Here is a 20,955-nt window from a genome sequence, read left to right as displayed (position 1 = left end):
ATTAAAAAAAGTAATCTAATTAATTACAGGATTTGTAATAACATAACAATTTTATGCCTGATATTCTATAATCATATTTCAAATTGCATGTGTCCGGATGGCAGAATTCAGTACTGTATCTACAAAACCTTCTGTTTTTCATCTTCCATCTATTAATTTGCTTAGATTTTTCAGGTCTGGTCAATTTGAGCATGGTGTTATTCACAGTCAAAGATAACATTTTTTTTTATTGATATTCTCATTTTCTTCATTACAATTTACTCAAGCCTAGTAACAGACACAGTATTTCTGACACTGGGAATACATTCCCTGAGATCCATAGATGTCCCTAGAATCAGATACCAAGAACATGCAAATGGACCATATTAAAAAAAAGTCTGTAAATGTGTATTCTACGTTTTTGTATTTTTTTTTATTATTATTTTTTAAACATAACATAAAATTAGACATACAAGCATTAACAGTAAACATCCAATGAAATCACCATTTAAATAAATGTAGTATACGAGATATACACCTAATACTTGCTATCTAATACCCAACATATATGCTCTCGCTCGCTCACCCCCCCCCCCCCCCGGACCCCCACTTGGATAATCCATCCATTATCATTCGTTCCTAACCAGGCACTAAGATTCATATGCTAGCTTTTATTCTCTCCACCACTTCTAACTAGATTGCAATTTTGGTTTCACTGACACCTAAAATTCTTGCTATAGATATTTCTAGATAAATCACATCGAGATATGTAAGAACCCATACCTTCCGACACATTTTTTCCGGTTGAAACCATCGTGATGCTATCAGCTTTTTAGCCGCTGTGAGACCAGATAAAACTAATCTCTTTAGCTGTATAGGGACTGCAAACTGAAAAACATCATTCAACAGCAATACAGAGGGGTGTACTGGTATGTTCATAAATAAGACATTTGATAATTGCTGGGACTCTTCTTTCCAGAATATCTTAACTGGTGGGCAATCCCAATACATGTGCATAAATGTACCCTCATCCCCATTTGTATAAGGAACATCTGGAGTCTTGATTAAGTCCCATTCTGTTCAATCTTATAGGAGTCAGGTATGTCCTATGAATATAGTTAAGATTAATTTGTTGATGGTCCGGGTTACGTGACGCAATTCGAACGTTTGCCCAGACTTCTTGCCAATCAAAATTTATTTCCAAGTCTGGTATATCCCTCCTCCAGACTGAGTCTAGGGGGAGGATTCCATACGAGGATGTTAGTAAGTGATGATAAAAATCAGATACGAAACCTCTCGATGTCTCTCTTTCATAGAAGAATTTGTGATATCTGTGGTGCTCAATTGGTATCCTTAATGGGACTCCATGAGCCTTCAAACAGACCAATAACTGTGCGTAAAAATAATATGTGAAACTGGACATAATGTGGACGGGGATGTCTCAACTCTATCTGGAGAAATACAGACCCCTATTAACATACCCTGCAATACTTCGCATTGTCGATAAAAAAGGAGCAAGGGTTTTCCTCAACTCGCCTGAAGATGCAGCCAAATACATGTCTGCACAACACGCAGGATAGTGTATAAATGGCCTTTTAATCTCTGTTATGCATGGACACCATATAGTATAATCTTTAATGAACCGAGGATTTGGGACAGAAAGACCTACGAGCTCAGAGTTATTGAATGCTTTCCCCGTCGGGATTCTATTATTGCGGACATATTGGATTCAAAATTGGAACACTCCAGAACATACTGAATGTTCCAACATTCGAACACTGTAAAAACGACATATTGGAATAATCTAGAGCATCTAAAGCATTCTTTGATATAGGGAACATTCTGGAATAACAGCAATACGTGGCCAGACATTCTACCAGAAGCCCTTCGGGGGAATAATCAACAGCATCTAGCTGCAGAACCACAGAACCATCATTGCAGCGGCCGGCTGAAATATCATTCTACACAACGGATCATCGCCCACCCCTGGTCAGGGGAAATGCTGCATATACGTATTTAAAAACTGCTTTTTATTAACTGGAAATATGTCCACTACTTCTCCAATTTATACTTTAGATGTTTAAGCATAGCAAAGCTCTTTTAAGATCTAAGTTAATGTTCTCTTCCTTTTACTTGTTTTTTTTCATCCGTTTTCTCTGATTTATTGAGGCTCTCTCTTCAGTTCAATACCTCCATATTATTCATGGGTTACTATAAATTACACAAGTTCATATAAAATGTAAGTGATTAGGGCATGATAATAGAAGCTTATTTTTGGTCTTTATTTTTAGTTTTATCTTATTTAAATTTTTATTTAACAGGAAAGTGGCCAAGCCACAGTCGACATTCTACTTATGGTAGAATTTAGAGTGTTAGATCCTATGGTATACATAGGAATGTTAAGGATAATTGGATCATTCTGGGATATCCGGTGGTGCAAGGGAGGGAGTCATACGCAAAGGTTGTGTTCATGGAACACAATCCTGTACGACTCTCGGTGGGAGGGAAGGGAAGGGGATTTTTATATGTATGTTTTTAAGCTCGGCTCTCAACGGGACCTCACTAGTGGGATGTATATCTATTATTGCCTCGCACTCCAGAAGCATTACCAAAAATTACACTACAACATGTATAGATTATGGCTAGTTTGAATATAATGATATGGAACACCGGGGGAATAAATAACCAACTCAAACGCAAAAGCGTGCTCACACTGATGAAAAAAGAACATGTGGACATTGCTCTGCTAAGCGAAACGCACATTCTAGAGAAAGACATAGATAAATTAGCGGACAACACATATCATAATATTAGTCACTCTTCTATTGGTACGAGAACTCGGGGTGTAGCCATAGTCGTTAAACGTAAGTTGAATATTGTACTAAAGGGAGTATGGTCTGATGTAGAAGGTCGGATAACTATAGCTAAGATTGTATATAAGAACAGGAAAATAGCGCTGGTAGCGGTATACGCCCCAAATTTGTACGAAGAGGATTTCTTCACTACACTAACCAATGCAATGTTAGACATTCCCGATTACTCATTTATAATAGGTGCGGATTTTAATGCCATCTGGAACCCAAGGATGGACAAATCTTACCTCGCCTTTTCCAGCGAACAAAATAATTCATCTAAGGCATTAAAGGATTGGTCGAAGATTACAGGTGTAAATGACTTATGGCGATTACTTAATCCCACGACCCGAAAGTACTCTTGTCGATCTGCGAGACATAATACATTATCCAGAATAGATTATGTCTTTGCATCACAGAGAATATTTGATAATTATGAAGTGGAAATGATACCCAACGCACTATCAGATCACTGTTATTTACTCCTTAAAGGTACATTTGGTATACTATCCTCCCGAGCCCCAAGATGGCGATTTAACTCGATGCTGCTTAATAACAAGGAATTCATTACACAACTCAAAGAAGCTCTTATAGTATTCCAACGGGAGAATGCAAACTCGGTGCAAGACCCCAGAATATTATGGATGTCGGTAAAGGGAATGATCAAAGATTTCACGGATAGCTTTTCCTCCAAAATGCGCAAGAATCAATGCACAAAACTGGCTGAGCTGGAAACGCTTTACTCAACGTTATTTAATTCTCTAAAATACAACAACTCAACTCGACTAGAGAATCAAGTTAACGTACTAAAAATAGAGATCAATGCCATATACAGACAACAATCGGAAATACAAATACGCAGCACAAGACAACAGCAGTACTCCCATGGTTCTAAACCTAGTCACCTATTAGCCATGCGATTAAGAATTAATGCAAAATTTGCAGATATAACTACCATTAGAGCACAACAAGTACTTGAAACAGACCCTGTAAAAATAAACGATACATTCAAAGAATTCTACTCCGACTTATATAAATCAGAGACGACCTTCGATCAAAACAAAATGGACACATATCTTAATCAAATTATTCTCCCTAAACTTTCAGAGGATGACGCTAAACAGTTAGAAACACCGATCACACTAGAGGAACTCAAGAAGGCCATAACCGCAATGCAAAGTGGTAAGGCCCCTGGAAGAGACGGTATCCCATCAGAAATGTACCTTTCTTGTTGGGACATAATTGGACCCTTATTACTAAATATGATCTTATACTCAGTCAAGGAGGGGAACTTCCATAAGAATGACAATATTGCACTCATAACAGTCCTCCTTAAAAAAGACAAAGACCCCAACGAGTGCGGTAGTTATAGACCTTTAAGCCTCCTCGGAACCGATATCAAACTGTACTCTAAGGTATTAGCCATCAGATTACAAAAGCATATGACGTCTTTAGTTCACCCGGACCAAACTGGCTTCATAAGAGGCCGTCTGATCACTGATAACATAAGACGAATACTGCACGTACTAGATGCCGACAAGGATGACACCATACCTAAGGCGATGCTGTCCCTGGATGCTATGAAAGCCTTTGACAGGCTGGAATGGTCGTATCTATGGGCAGTATTAGAAAGGATGGGGTTAGGAAAAGGATTCATTGATATGATTAAAGTATTATACAAAGACCCATCGGCCATGATTACAACAGGCACAATCATCTCCAAAATCTTTCCGGTATCACGCTCTGCCAGACAGGGTTGCCCTCTTAGTCCCGGACTATTCAATCTATCATTAGAGCCTTTAGCACAATATATAAGACAATCCCAATCCATAGAACCAATCGTAATCAAGGGCACACAACAAAAAATTAGTTTATATGCGGACGACGTAATATTGTTCATGCAAAACCCCAACACCACATTGCCTCATCTGCTCAAGTTGATTGAGAACTTTGGTGATTTATCGGGATTTAAGATAAATTGGCCAAAGTCGGCTTTCCTTCCACTTAACACCCCTGCAAAAAAAGATATAACCCTCCCAGGAGAGATACCGATGGTAAAACATTTTAGATGCTTGGGAGTGGAAATATTCCCCACCATAAGACAAACGGTGAAGCACAATTACACAAAAATCCAAAACAAAATCAAAGACGACCTTGATAGATGGGCAAAACTTAAAAACACAGTACAAGCACGGATATCAATAGTTAAGATGGATGTACTACCTAGAATCAACTTCTTCAGTTCAATGCTACCGTTACCCCCTCCAGAGGGTTACTGGAAAAGATTACACTCCTCCACATACAAATTTATTTGGAATAACAAACCACCACGTATAAAAAGATCCACCGCACAGAGATTTTTTCCAATATTTTAAGGCGTACACATTAAGACCATTGACAACATGGTTTGACCCCCAAGCATTAGTATCCTGGAGAAAATTAGAAGAAAACATAGTAGCCCCACATAGACTGAAGGACATAGGATACACTAAACTACCAATCAAGCACTGTGAACGGAAATTTGGCCCCATAATTACTCATGCGATCCGGATATGGCGTGAATCACAAAAAAAAAATCCTAACCCACATAAATGGCACAATCATACTCCCTTATTCAATAACAATGCACTCTTAATTAAAAAACGACCTATAAGATTCCCTATATGGGAAGAGCAAGGCATACACTCATTAGGGGATGTTTTTAACAAACAGGGTTTTTGTAGTGATAAAGAAATACGCAAAAAATGTAATCTCACCAAGTCCACATGGCTTTTTTACATACAGTTACAGCTATGTTTGAAGTCTCACGGTGTTCCATTAGACATACCAATTGAACACCACAGATACCACAAATTCTTCTACGAAAGAGAGACATCGAGAGGTTTTGTTTCAGATTTTTATCATCAATTACTAACGTCCTCGTATGAAACCCTCCAACTAGACTCTGTCTGGAGGAGGGATATACCAGACCTGGAAAATGACTTTGATTGGCAAGGAGCCTGGGCAAATGTCCGACTTACATCAAGGAACCCGGATCATCAACAAATCAATCTTAACTATATTCACAGGACATACTTGACTCCTATAAGACTGTGCAGAATGGGGCTTAAACAAGACTCCAAATGCTCCCAATGTACAAATGGGGACGAAGGGACATTTATGCACATGTATTGGGACTGCCCACCAGTTAAGGCATTCTGGAAAGATGTGACCCAACAATTATCAAAACTCGTATCTTGGAATATACCTGTACACCCCTCGGTATTAATATTGAATGATGTTTTTGAGTTTGCAGTGAATCCACAGCTAAAGAGATTGGTTTTATCGGGTATCACAGTAGCTAAAAAGCTGATTGCATCACGCTGGTTTCAACTGGAAAAAATGTGCCGGAAAGTTTGGTTTCTTACATATCTCGATGTGATTTATCAAGAAATATCTACAGCAAGAATTCTGGGTCTCAATGAATCCAAAATGTCAATGTGGTTAGAAGTGGTGGAGAGAATAAAAGCTAGCTTATAATGGTAGTGTCTGGTTAGTTGCGAGGGATAGTGGAGGTACTTCCCAGGGTGGGGTCCGGGAGGGGGGGGTTCAAGCTGGAGCATATGTGTGTAGGTTTTTAGATAACAGGTATTAGGGGTATATCTTATATAAGACAATTAACTAAAATGTGATCTCATTGGATGTGCTCTGACACATCGTGTTATCGTGTGTTGTCATGTTTGTTTATGTTTGTTTAAAAAAATAATACAAAAAAAAAATACAAAAAAAAAAAAAATGTGGAACTGGTGAGATACATTTTTTTATGTATGTCTTTATAGCTGCAAAAACCCCGTTTGTTGAAAACATCTCCTAATGTGTGTATGCCCTAGCTGCTTTTCCCATTTAGGGTATCTTATAGGTCGTTTTCCAATCAGGAGTGCATTGTTATTGAATAGGGGAGTATGACTATGCCATTTATGTAGGTTAGAATATTTTTTTGTGTGTTTCACGCCATATCCGGATCACATGAGTAATAAGGGGGCCAAATTTCAATTCGCATTGCTTAATTGATAATATGGTGTATACTATGTCCTGCAGTCTATGTGGTGCTACTATATTTACTTCTAAGTTTCTCCAGGATACAGATGCTTGGGAATCAAACTGCAGGTTGTCAGTGGTCTTAAAGAGTACGCCTTAAAATAGTGGTAAAAATCTGGAAATGCCATACCTCCGTCGGCTTTGTTTCTCTTGTATTCTACGTTCTTATGGAATGAATGAGATAAAAAAATATATATTATTAAAAAAAAATATAATAAATAAAAATTATTAATTTTGAGTTAATTTTCATAACGCGATAATTTGCTGTGTAATTAATTAATCTAATTAATGCGATAAACTGACAGCCCTAATCTATACATATCCCGCCTTACCTACTCTTACTAGTTACGCTGCTGGCCAGTATGACTTACTACCATAGTGTCTTTATACCTGTATCACTGTACATATTAATACTACAACTCTGTACATACATCTGATTAGCACTATCACTCAGTAGTACTCATTTATATATTTTATACCCAGTTTAATCTCCTGTACATTGTATATCACTATCGCACTTCACTGTTACATTTGCACTCAAACTTATTTCCGTTGTACTGTACTTGTGCTGTTTGATGACAATAAATGTACTCATTGAATCGAATCCAATATGTCCTGTACTTTTGCACAGACAATATTTCTTTCTTCAATATTGCCGACCTGCGTATTCCAAGGTTCAAAACAAATATGGGCAAATGTTCTTTAAAATTCTGGGGAGCCACAAATTGGAATTTGCTACCTTCACAGCTAAAATGCATCAGTAGCCGACACAATTTTAAGAAAAAAGTCAAATCATGGCTCCTCGATAATGTCAAAAACTGCCTAAAATGCATGAAAATGTTGTCTGATACATTGTTGTCTGTGGCTACGTTTGTACTGCATTTAAAATGTTCATTGTCTATGTAGTTTGTCAAATTGTTATTTATGATGGCATTGTGGTGGTCTGCTAAGGGTGTTAAATTTACTTTCCATTTTATTTGTTTTACCATCTGGAAATTACGCTACTAAAATGGAGAGTAACACTTATATTATATATTATTATTACGGTATGTATAAAAATATCTTTGTTTTATCTTTGTTTTATTTTAATTTTACTTCATTTTTCTTTTGCGTAGCTTTGTCTGCCACATCTGTACTTTTGTTTAATTATTTAAATGTATATTTTTTATTTTTCTTTTATCTTTTTTTTTATTTTTCTTTTCTTTTCTTTTTTTTTCATGTATGTTTGTCGTCGCCCTCACTGGGTGGGATGGGTGGGATTAGGGGATAGGGATGGGGAAGGAAATGGAAGTTGTATAATTTTGATAACTGAAATGTATAAATATGTACTAATTCTTCCAATAAAAAAAGATAAATCTAAATTTTTTTTTATTTATGGTCATGTTTTGTATGGCTTGTCTGTCTGAGACCAAGGACCACAATGGAAATAGGTAACTTTTTTGTGTAGCATCTAGGGCTGTCTTAAATGCTTCGAAGCTTCGAACGTTCGATTCGATGGCACAAGCTTCGAACATAAAAAAAAAAATCGAAGTTTAAAAAAAAAAAAAAAAAAAAAAAATCTATATATTTTTTTTTTACTTCGATTTGTGTGTGTGTGTGTGTGTGTGTGTGTGTGTGTGTGTGTGTGTGTGTGTGTGTGTGTGTGTGTGTGTGTGTGTGTGTGTGTGTGTGTGTGTGTGTGTGTGTGTGTGTGTGTGTGTGTGTGTGTGTGTGTGTGTGTGTGTGTGTGTGTGAACTACCCATCCCAGTTAGGACAGCCGAATCCCGTCCAATCTTTCGCCGTCGACTAAAGACTCACTTCTTCAACCATTATCTGAAATGATGATAAAAAAAAGAAAAAAAATCTAACCGTGACTAACCTTACTGTCATGCACTTGTCCTAATAAACTAACCTACACTGTAACACGCAACACTTTGATGAACATTGTTACTCAGCTGATAGAGTTGTACCCTTCTTGCTGTCTTGTCGTACAGAACTTGTAAGTCGCTTTGGATAAAAGCGTCAGCTAAATGACTAAATGTAAGTGTGTGTGTGTGTGTGTGTGTGTGTGTGTGTGTGTGTAGGTGTGTGTGTAGGTGTGCGTGTGTGTGTGTGTGTGCGCGCACCTTGTAGAATTCCACACATAAGAAAGAAAGATACTGGGATGAATAAACAAAATAGGAAATAAAATGTAGAAATGCATGCAATACATAAATAAATATGAATCTCCATATATGAAATATAACATTTAGATAAGGTGCTACTGAGATGTTTTGGTGAGTTCTTTGTTTTTTTGTGGAAGTTGCCCTTCTTAAAAATGCATGAACATTCACTGATAATTGGTCTGTAGTGGAGTCTACAAGGTCTACATTGCCGGACCATGTAGAATCCGGACCTTGTAGATAGAGTTGTTCCGATACCGATACCAGTATCGGAAATGCCGCCGATACTGCCTAAAATGCTGGTATCGGTATCGGCGAGTACACGTAAATTCTAGCCTCCGATCCCATGATGTAATTTATTATTTATCTCCTGCCGAGTCCTGCGGAGAGTGAGGATTATAAAATGAACATGTTTTAAAGTGTGATGTCATTTTAACAGCAGATACACTTTCTTAAATTCCATTGTCCCCGACAGTGCGGTGTGACGGGGAGCTCGGACGGGATGTGTTTTGCTGGTGTTATGATAGCATTAGCTGGAAAGATAGCTAGTTGGAACAACATCCGCTTTAACGTTACATCAAATCAGATGATCGCCTGTCCTTTCTCCAGGACCTAACACTGTCCGTGACCGTCTATTAGGGGTGGACGGTATAAACGGTATACGGTATAAACGGTATGAATTTGCTCTACGGTATGGATTTTGAGTATACCGTGTAACCGGTAGTGCAGCTCTAAAATAGCAATGACGTCATGTAACCACAGCGCGACTATTTCACTGGCATTTGCCCCTAAAAATAGATAGAATTAGTCATAGATAATAGATATGTGCGAACTGGAAAAAGTTATTTAGGAGGCTTCGCGCAGTGGGCGTGCCAGCCCCTACCGCACGCATGTAAACACGGGTCTAGTAGTCTAGTGGGACGGGACACGGGAGCTGTCGGCGTCTCCCTGAGCTAACGTTAGCTTAGCTACCGTTACAAAATGACCCAGTCAACTATTCACTTTTAGTTTAATACATGATGGGGCATTGTCTAACCGAACGGTATCTAGTCGGCCAGCTACCGATAGCTCCTGACATCAACAAACGCTCCACAAAGTCTAGTACTAGAGACGTGTATGCTACCTGTTAGCTCACGTTAACACAAGTTAGTTCACCGTTCAAAACGAAATGTCCCATTGAACTAAATAATTCACTGAGGCGTTGTATTAACGTTATATATGCAGTAGCTACAGATAGCTCATGATATCAATGTCTTATAACACTGATTCGATGCGTATTCGAGCTGAGGGCTTGCTAACGTTATAATACCAATACAATAGGGTCCAGGTGCAGCGCCGGAGAATCCTGGCCGTAGCTCTGCTCGAGGCTACTCAAGTATAGGTCCAGGTGCAGCTCCGGAGAATTCTGGCCGTAGCTGGAGGCTACTAGAGTACACACAGACAGTGGAGCTTGTTGCGTGGTGGCGATGTCTCGCAGATAATACCAGTACAAGTCTAATTATATAATATATATATTTTATAAAAAAAAAAAATTATATAAAATAAAAAAAATTTTTTTATCAAAAACGATGATACCGTGATATATACCGTTACCGTCTATGCTTCAAATTATACCGTGATATAAATTTTAGACCATACCGTCCACCCCTACCGTCTATCAACAATAATGCACCCACGGTGAATTGTATTTAAGTTAAGTAGCTACTGACTAGCGTTAGCTGACTATTACTAATGTTATCAAATGTCAATGCGGGAAGACGAGCTAGGTCAGTTAGCTTAGCTTGATAACGTTACCGTGTCTAAAGTTGGTGCTATTTATAATCCAGCAATAATGGCTGCAGACCTGCAAGCAAAGTACAGCAAGTGCCAAAGGATAAGAGTCTGAGGCGGAGTTTCAAAAGAGAATGTTGAATATTTATTTTGCATCAAAAATCACAACATGAACGTTCTATCTGCCACTAGCTTACAGACTGAATAGGGTATATCTGCAGAGCCACGAAGTAGCGAGTGCAACACCGTTTAATGTCCGTGTGGATCATTGGAGTAGGGTATATCTGCAGTGCTGCAGCCCATACTCATTGATTAATGATACTAATACAAATCTATACAATCACCTGTTGTTGAATAAATACCATTACTTTCCAGTTATTACTAAAAACAGTATAAAAAAAAAAAAAAAGTATTTATATAATTTTTATTTTTTTTTGTATGCACTGGTATCGGATAAATATCGGTATCGGCCGATACCCAAAGCTTAGGTATCGGAATCGGATCGGAAAGGGGAAAATGGTATCGGAACATCTCTACTTGTAGACTGACATAAGTAGAGCATTCTGTGCATAGTTTAGTCTACACAGGCCATATTTCAAATAATCAAAATCTTACTTCATTCATCTTAAACATTCTTGATTTGGGGGATTGGTAGTTCCCATGAAATCTGAAGTTGTTCAAACGACAACAGCGATCCACCTTGAATTAAATCACACAGCCGAGTGAAACCTTGTTGGATGCGTCAGTCACGAAAGGGACTACTTAATTAATTAATCCAACCCACTTTATTTATAGAGCACATTTAAAAACAACAACGTTTACGAAAGTGCTGTACAAGTCCCACAACATAAGATATAAAAAAAAAAAAAAAAAAAAAAGATATTAAAAAAAAAAAAAAAAAAAAAAAATTTGAAGCTTCGAATTAAAATCGAAGCTCGGCCCCGAAGCTTCGATTGTCAAAAAAAGCTTCGAAGGTCAGCCCTAGTAGCATCCTTGAAGTTTTTCTGGAATCTTGTATTTTTTTTAAGTGTCTAATAAAATAAAATCAAATAAAAAATCTTGGTTAAATTGGAAATCTGTTGTTGGGACATTTCAGCCGTACCTTCGATGGGGAAGATGCTGTCCTGCAGGGCTCCCCTGATGTTCTCCAGGGCCTTGAAGCTGCCCACACGATGCACGTGCTTGTCCAATGGGGCGGAGGCGATGGTGTCAAGCTCCGCCTTTGCCGACTTCTTCCTGAAAGCCTGGCCCACCTGCAGGAGATCCAGACGTGAGGTCAGAGGTTGCAGCACAGTGTGTAGACCACTGCACTTCTGCATTACATGGAGCTCTACAAGGGGAGGGGCTCTACAGGGGGAGGAGCTCTAAAGGGGGAGGAGCTCTAGGGGAGGAGGGGTTAGGACACAGTCAGCTGAATCCCGACCAATCTTTCGCTGTCGACTATAAACAAACTTCAATCAACATCTGCGTTGACACTACAAGCTTTAGTGCTGCGTTCACACTACACACTTTAGTGCTGCGTTCACACTACAAGCTTTAGTGCTGCGTTCACACTACAAGCTTTAGTGCTGCGTTCACACTACACACTTTAGTGCTGCGTTCACACTACAAGCTTTAGTGCTGCGTTCACGCTACACACTTTAGTGCTGCCTTCACACTACAAGCTTTAGTGCTGCGTTCACACTACACACTTTAGTGCTGCGTTCACACTACAAGCTTTAGTGCTGCGTTCACACTACAAGCTTTAGTGCTGCGTTCACACTACACACTTTAGTGCTGCGTTCACACTACAAGCTTTAGTGCTGCGTTCACACCACAAGCTTTAGTGCTGCGTTCACACTACACACTTTAGTGCTGCGTTCACACTACAAGCTTTAGTGCTGCGTTCACACTACATACTTTAGTGCTGCGTTCACAGTACACACTTTAATGCTACGTTCACACTATAAGCTGTAGTGCTGCATTCACACTACACACTTTAGTGTTATGGGTAAAGGTTGTTTGGTCGAGAAGAGACAGAAAAGGTTGTTTGGTCGAGAAGCGACAGAAAAGGTTGTTTGGTCGAGAAGCGACAGAAAAGGTTGTTTGGTCGAGAAGCGACAGAAAAGGTTGTTTGGTCGAGAAGAGACAGAAAAGGTAGTTTGGTCGAGAAGAGACAGAAAAGGTTGTTTGGTCGAGAAGCGACAGAAAAGGTTGTTTGGTCGAGAAGAGACAGAAAGTTGTTTTCCAGAGAGAGCGTTTACCCCGATTGCAAATCGAACAATGTTTTTCACTTCAGCTGAGGAGGCTGCACCGGCGAGGTCGCGTTGGTCGTGGGATTCTCCGTCAGTGATGACGATCAAGACCTTCTTCACGTTCGGCCTGGATCTTCTAGCTGGTGAGAAGACTTCCTTGCTGTGAAAAGACAAACAACTTTCAAAACAAAACATCTCTGTCGCAACTTCGTCGTTCAGCCAATCAAGGAGCCTGAACTGGAGAAAACTATCAGGGGAGAAAAGTTCAGCAACTCTTTGGAGGCGGATGGATGAACTTCTAAGAATAATGCTCTTTATTCACACAATTAAAACCAAGGTGTTTCAGCAACATGTCTTCATCAGGGTTACATTAAAACATTAAAACCAAGGTATTTGTATTGTTTTTGGTATTATAAGTCATATAACTAGGGTTATAAGTCATACGGTATAACTAGTTATAGGTCAGAGTTATGGGTAGACTATAGTATGATCAAAATAAATACAATTAAATACTCACCTTGTACTGTCTTTCACTAGTATGCACTATCTTACTAAGGAATCTACTTTGCCTATATTACTACCTAGTATGCTAATATACACTCAGTCTGTAGCTCTCAAGTTCAACACTGTGTGACGAACAACGCTACTGACCCTCAGCTGCCAGAGTTGAACCTTCCTGCTGACTTGTTGTACAGAACTTGTAACTCGTTTTGGATAAAAGCACTCACCTACATGACTAAATGTAAATGTACGATAGCAGGTCCAATAGTGTTTTTCATATTCGTATTTACTGCATATATATATATGTATATTCTATATACATACTTAGAAACCTGCATATAACCCATATAACTCTGTATGATTGCATGTCCAATTGTAGCGGCCTCTGCCTGGGTCCGCTTCTGGTGGCAGTCAGGGAGGTATTCCGTACACGCTTTCTAATCAATAATAGTCTCCACACTTTCAGTTCCATTGTCAGATATCAAATGGATATCCGATTTATTTAGAAAAGCAATTTACATGGAAGATGGGACCAAAGCGGTCAGAAAACGGTGTGCCTTTCCCCGTTTTACACCCACCCAGGTGATTACCATTACTAATTTATGCCCTCAGCTGCGCAGTGCCTGGTCCGCCTAGACCAGTGGTTCCCAAAGTGGGGGCTAGGGGTCGCGAGCCGCCGCGGGGGTGGTCGCCAGATGATTTCCAAAAAGAAAAAAAAATCTTAAAATTTTTTTTATGCAGTCAGGCCACTGAACTTAGAAGCAGGCCAGGCCAGTGTTTCTAGTTGCAGCGGCGCAATAGTTAGATAACCTAGGTCGGGAACAACCAGGAGATCACTGCAACTCACACAAGTTGGAGAACTATCTCTCTCTCTCTCTTGGTCACACACACACACAAAGGGAGCCGCATGTGATTGGTGAAGGCAGGACCCTTACAAAAAACAAAAAATCCATAAAAATCAGTGTTGTTGCTAATCATTGACACATGCAAAATCTACTTTGCATTTGATATATTACAAATATATGCCATTACACACACTGGCATTTAAAGGGTTAGAATTGGGGATGTCCGATATTTTTTTACATTTCTATAACCTTTATTTCCCAGGCAAGCAAGTAAGAACAAATTCTGATTTTATTTATTGTCAAAAGTATGCATAATGTTGTGTTAATTCCACAACAAGAGATATGTAATGTTAATTACCTCGTATCGGTTGATATCGGTTGATATCGGTATCGGAAATTAAGAGTTGGACAATATCGGTATATCGGTATCGGTAAAAAAGCCAATATCGAGCATCCCTAGTTAGAATTATAAAATGAACGTGGTGTTATGATTGGGGCTGAAGTTGAATAAAAGATTGTATTATTTTCAATCTGACATTACAAAAAAACATTTCCTGGTGGGGGACCCCCAGACCCCCCACTTAAAAAGTGGACTAACTGGGGCTATATTTTGCACTATATTTCCTGCCTGAATGATTTCCCCAGTCCGGCCCTGGTTAAAAGCCTCCAATGCTTTTTAGTGTGTGTGCGTTTGAACGTTTGCATGTTTCAACCATACATTTCCATTTAAAAAAGTATACTTTTTTTATTATTATTTTTATTTTATTTTTATTTTTTACCTCCTATAATAGTGGACGGCTCTCTGACACCGTTATTTCGGGGTCGCGGCCTGAAAACGTTGGGAACCCCTGGCCTAGACAGTGCCATTCAGGCAAGTAAGGTGAACCACAGTCCACTATAAGGGATAATTATGATAATGTTCATTCAAAAGTCCATATTTCAGTCTTCTGGACATTCCTTGTCACAAAATAACAAAATCTTCAAGTCGATGATTAATTCACAACTTCGTCTGCTGCGCCAGCTTCTCCTGAGCTAGCGTCTGCTGCGCCAGCTTCTCCTGAGCTAGCGTCTTCTGCGTCAGCTTCTCCTGAACTAGCGTCTGCTGCGCCAGCTTCTCCTGAGCTAGCATCTGCTGCGCCAGCTTCTCCTGAGCTAGCGTCTGCTGCGCCAGCTTCTCCTGAGCTAGCGTCTGTTGCGCCAGCTTCTCCTGAGCTAGCGTCTGCTGCGCCAGCTTCTCCTGAGCTAGCCAGCTTCTCCTGAGCTAGCGTCTGCTGCGCCAGCTTCTCCTGAGCTAGCGTCTGCTGCGCCAGCTTCTCCTGAGCTAGCGTCTGCTGCGCCAGCTTCTCCTGAGCTAGCGTCTGCTGCACCAGCTTCTCTTGAGCTAGCATCTGCTGCGCCATCTTCTGCTGGGCTTGGAGTTGTTTCTGTTGGGTGTGCTGGATAATGAGCTGCTGGAGCTGCTGCTGCTGGAGCAGGATCTGGGCCTGGGTCTTCTGCTGCATCTGTGGCACTTTCTGCTGCTGCATCTTCTGCTGCTGTCTTTGAACAGGGGTTTTTGGAACAGCATTTATGGTTCCATACTCTACTGGTGATTGCAATGTCTGTAGGCCTTCTGAGGTTTCAAGAGCTTGTGCTTGGTCAACATATTCATTCATACCATCTCCTTGAGATTGCATGTTGTACCCATCCATTTGAGAGGGGAGTAGGTGAGTTTGAGATGGATACCTCATGGTTCGAGATACTGAGTTGGATTGAGATGATGTTTCAAAACTTTCCAGTACTTTGATTTTGGCCGTTGATGCAGCTATGTCTGTATCCAAGTCAAGTTTCTCATTTTCAGCCTTTAATTTAGCCTCCTGCAGCTTTAATTCAGCCTCCTTTAGATCCAGATATTGTCTGGTTGAAAGTGCAGCGGCGCGTGCCTGTAGGCCGGCTCGCTCAGCTTCAGCTCTGATACGGGAGGCAGATAACCTGGAAGAGCTACTTCCACTTGATCTTGATGATAATCTTGATGGGGCCCTAGCCCCCACGCCTGAAACGCTATCCTCTGGTCTTATTGTAGCCTGAAGGTCCTTTTCCAGTTTATCTTGAGTCTCAACTCGTCCTTGGACCACAGACTCAGTTTGGCCTGGAGCTAGGGTTTGCCTTTTCTGATTCCCCTCCATCAACCAAGCATCAGTCTCAGTAAGAAATGCATTGAATACATCCATTTTCGGTTCCTACCATTGTGTTTTATCATCTTCACCATCATCCATTAAATACAATTGTACAGACTCATTTGTGATCTTAAAATCACTGAGTGCATTATTAAATAATGCCAGGTGTGATTTTACTCCTTCTTCATCTTTTAATAGCACCATTTGTTTGATCTCATTACATTTCCGGGTGCAAGCTGCAAGCTTCCCTCTACGTGTTGCTCTTAATTGTTTCACTTCATTTTCCGCGCCCGCCAAATTCATGTTATTCATTTCAGAATCCGACATCTTAGTTTATGTTTATTCGCCAATTTGTAACACAACTTCAAAGAATAACATCCAAATCCAATCCCATTCGAAGTTTTAGGGACGCGAATTTCCTTGTACCCTTTAATTACATCCCACAGCGCCGTGTGTGTGCGCAACATAGTTAATTCATAAATCTGTCCCGAGCTTAGACACAAACTTTCCAATTCCATTCACGTTAGGCGTTTTCGAGATTGGCTAGGCGGACGCAGATCTGCGCAGGTTTTACTACGGCCTCGCCAAGCGCGTTGCATGACGGTTAGAATGTTGTCCGACTTGCTCTGGAAATCTGACGAGACGAGGAGCGGAAATCTCGCGGGAGCGAGCCATGCACAGCCTTCAGAGCGAGGCTCCACAGTACCTCTCACCCGACTGCTCCACGCAAATGCATGATGGGAAACGACTTGCTATCTCCGCGCAAAGCGCCTATTGGCTCAGAAAAGTTGTCACCACCAGCCACGCCCACAAGAGGAAGTTATGAGACGTTTGATTGATTAATTGATTGAAAACTTTATTAACCGATTGCAGAATGGGTACAATAATACAGTACGGGTCCCGTCTATCAGATTTATTATTATTATTGGATACAGGAGTTTGGGTACCAAGAGCTTCCTCAAATAAAGTTATCATCATATCATCATGATAAACTTCAAGCTGTCAGACACCAAATTATTTTTATCAGAGTAATGAATGCTGTCTTAACCCTTTCTCTGCCACGCTTATATCCATCCTTGTAGCCAGTCTGCCAGCTCTATTTGTCTATGGAGATGTTCACCTACTTTGCAGGGCTATAACTTTTTAAATTGTATTGCTAAATTGACATTAATATGGCCCATTCAACATCAATTATCTATCGTTCAGGATGTAGGAAGGTTTTACTTTTTCATTCACACATTCATACTAAAATACCATCCAGAGTATAAATATGTTTTTATCGTTTTCTGCTGTATTTCATAGAACGTGAGATATAGCCATAAATGTATATATTAGATGATCAAATGCAGTTTGATACCGATCAACGTTATATAAAAAATTTCAACTGTACATGATCCTAAATGTCATGACTCATCATCTGCTGGTGACCGGAGGGGGGGGGGGTCGTTTATAATGCAATGACTGACGTTAAATGTTTCATGTAGTATGGGTGATATATTGATTATAGCAGTTTGTATGGATAATAATAATCAAAAACGCTGAAACTCACCGCAGCTTCCTCGTAGCGATGGGGGATGATACTGGAGCAAAAAGATCGCTATTATGGGATGTTGATCTAGGCAAACCATTTCCGGGTTGTATAATACTATATACGTCCAAATAATGTTGTTTATCGAGTTATGGCAACAGATCGATTATCCAGTGTGTCCAGATGGAGTCCTGGCGAGCGATAGCGAGTGGCCGGACCGAATAGGGGAAACACCAAGCACTTCCGTTCCTTCCGGTTTTGGCACCTCGCCGATCGGCCACCAGGTGGCGGTGTTGAAGCGTTGGAGAGTTGAGCGGAGTCCTACAGCACCCGTCAAGGATCCGTGGGTGAAATATGAATACCATGACAGAAATTTGAAATATTGATCTCAAAGACGCTGTAAAACGTCATTGGCAGATTGCGCATGGCGAGGAATGACGTCGTAACACGTCATTGGCGAGAAAAGGGTATCTCTGCAATGGAGTTTATATCAAAATAACAATATATCAACCCCCCTGAACAAATGGTGATTGCTTCTTCAAGTCGATTCTACAGACGGACTGTTTCTATCATCGGAATTAAATAATTATAATGATAATAAATACGACAATTACGTTTTGCATTTATAGTCATGACTCAATGAGCAATCTGACCATTACCGCTCTATGTACAGTACTCCTCTAAGCAATCTGGCTCTCAGTTAACCCAATCGCTAGATAGATTAACGAATTCCATATAAATCTATAGTTCATTAACGATGCAGCAGCTGAGCTGATAGTACTGTATCCCGCACACACACACATACACACACACGTCGTCTGTTTTGCCTCAATATATATATATATAATTCTGTTTTGCCTCAATATACAGTATATATATATATATATATATATATATATATATATATATATATATATATATATATATATATATATATATATATATATATATATATATATATATATATATATATATTGATGCAGAACAGAATTATTCAGCAGTGTGTGTGCGTTGTGTGTGCGCGCTGCGGTGGCCAGGAGCGCGCAACAGAATGGTATACATATGGTATATGAATAGTATATTCCACTATAGCAGTATATGGTGTGCTGTACACAGGGCCGGATTAACGACCGGGCCGTTTGGGCTGCGGCCCGTGGGCCTCTAGTGACGAGGGGCGATTTTTTTTTTACTTATTTTTTATTTTTATTTTTTTTCTTATTTTGGAGATCGGTGTCATACTGTGACACTGAAATGAAAAAAATATTTCAACAACAAAAATATTTAGTCAACAAAATATTTCATCAACTAAAATATACAGTACATCACACCCCGTGCCTCTCCCTGCCGTCTGCAAGTGGCTAATCTTGAGTTTCCGACCCCCCAGTAAGCTAACCATGGATAAATCCAAAAAAAGGAACGTCTGAGGAAAATGGAGGGTTTAATTCAGCGTGGACAGATTAATTTGCTTTCACGACTAACAATGCAGGCTTACCTGTATATGCCTGATATGTGGTGCGAAATTTGCGAACAACAAAAAACGTACTTTTTATTTAATAGATTTTCCACAAATAAGGGAAGGTCTCTAATAGAGCTGCATAGTTCAGGGTTTTATTTCAAAGTAGGTCTACAGATGCCAGTGTTTTTTCTCCTTTTCTGTGTTTTATTTCAAAGTAGGTCTACACATGGTAGTCTTTTTTCAAAGTGGACTACTTTTTATTTTATAAATGTTCCACAAATAAGGGAAGGACTCAAATATACCTGAATAGTTCAGGGTTTTATTTCAAAGTCGGTCTACAGACACCAGTGTTTTGTCTCCTCTTCTGTGTTTTATTTAAAAATAGGTCTACACAGCCAGTATTTTTTCTCCTCTTCATAAGAGTTTGAGGTTTTCCTTTGTTATAACAACATTTTTCTTTTTGTTGCTTTATAATCCCATTAATGCAACAAACTGTGTGCTATAAGTATAAAGTATAATAAATCGCAAATTACTTTGGGTTTGCAATTGTCAGGCATTTTATGCTAAATGTGGGGTATGCTTGGGGATATATAAAACGTTATACAGTGTGTTATCTTCATTTTAAGGGTAAATAGGTTGTGCGGCTCCCTGAGCATTTAATTTTGTGGGACGTCGGAAGAGTGGCTCTTTTGATAGTAAAGGTTGCTGACCCCTAGACAGTGCCATTCAGGCAAGTCAGGTGAACAACAGCCCACAATACAACTGAGGCCAATACATTTACCCCAGAATAGGCAAACGCTGGGCAAGCATTCCCCTTTTGGCTACACAGATAAATCATAACACTCACATATCCTTCTATTTGATATAATAATAATAATAATAATAATAATAATAATAATAATAATAATAATAATAATAATAATAATAATAATAATAATAATAATAATAATAATAATAATAATAATAATAATAATAATAATAATAATAATAATAATAATAATAATAATAATAATAATAATAATAATAATTCATAACTAAAAACACTGATATGGCTCTTACACCTATAGTGCTGTATATATATATATATATATTATTCTTACCATATATATATATATATATATATATATATATATATATATATATATATATATATATATATATATATATATATATATATATATATCCACATCTGTCTGTACATACCTGCACATAATCCCTTTTACATATATCTGTAGATACTAGATCTGTACATTACCTAATCTTACTAGTTTCAAGTTCAAGTTTCTTTAATAGTTGTCATACAGAAGTACAGAATACTTTTATACAAAATGCTTCTTACTGTTACGCTCCAGAGACTGTGCAAGACAAGATAAGTATGAAATAAAATAACATAGTATAGCATGTAAATTAGAAGT

The 20,955-nt window shown here is 39.1% G+C and overlaps 1 protein-coding gene across 1 annotated transcript in view; it reads right to left on the bottom strand.

Annotated features, from left to right (window-relative positions):
* Nucleotides 1-20,955, bottom strand: part of LOC311235480 (integrin alpha-M-like) — a 134,699-nt gene that overhangs the window by 61,743 nt on the left and 52,001 nt on the right. Inside the window, exons 8-9 of the mRNA XM_084322943.1 lie at nucleotides 13,064-13,214; nucleotides 11,923-12,073 (exon numbers count right to left, since the gene is read on the bottom strand). Coding sequence (XP_084179069.1) covers nucleotides 11,923-12,073; nucleotides 13,064-13,214 — 302 coding nt within the window. The remainder of the gene's footprint in view (nucleotides 1-11,922; nucleotides 12,074-13,063; nucleotides 13,215-20,955) is intronic.

The sequence above is a fragment of the Notolepis coatsorum genome (assembly GCF_963971535.1).
Source record: "Notolepis coatsorum genome assembly, chromosome: 10".
Classification (NCBI taxonomy): Eukaryota; Metazoa; Chordata; class Actinopteri; order Aulopiformes; family Paralepididae; genus Notolepis; species Notolepis coatsorum.
This window is presented reverse-complemented; position numbering and strand designations above follow the sequence as displayed.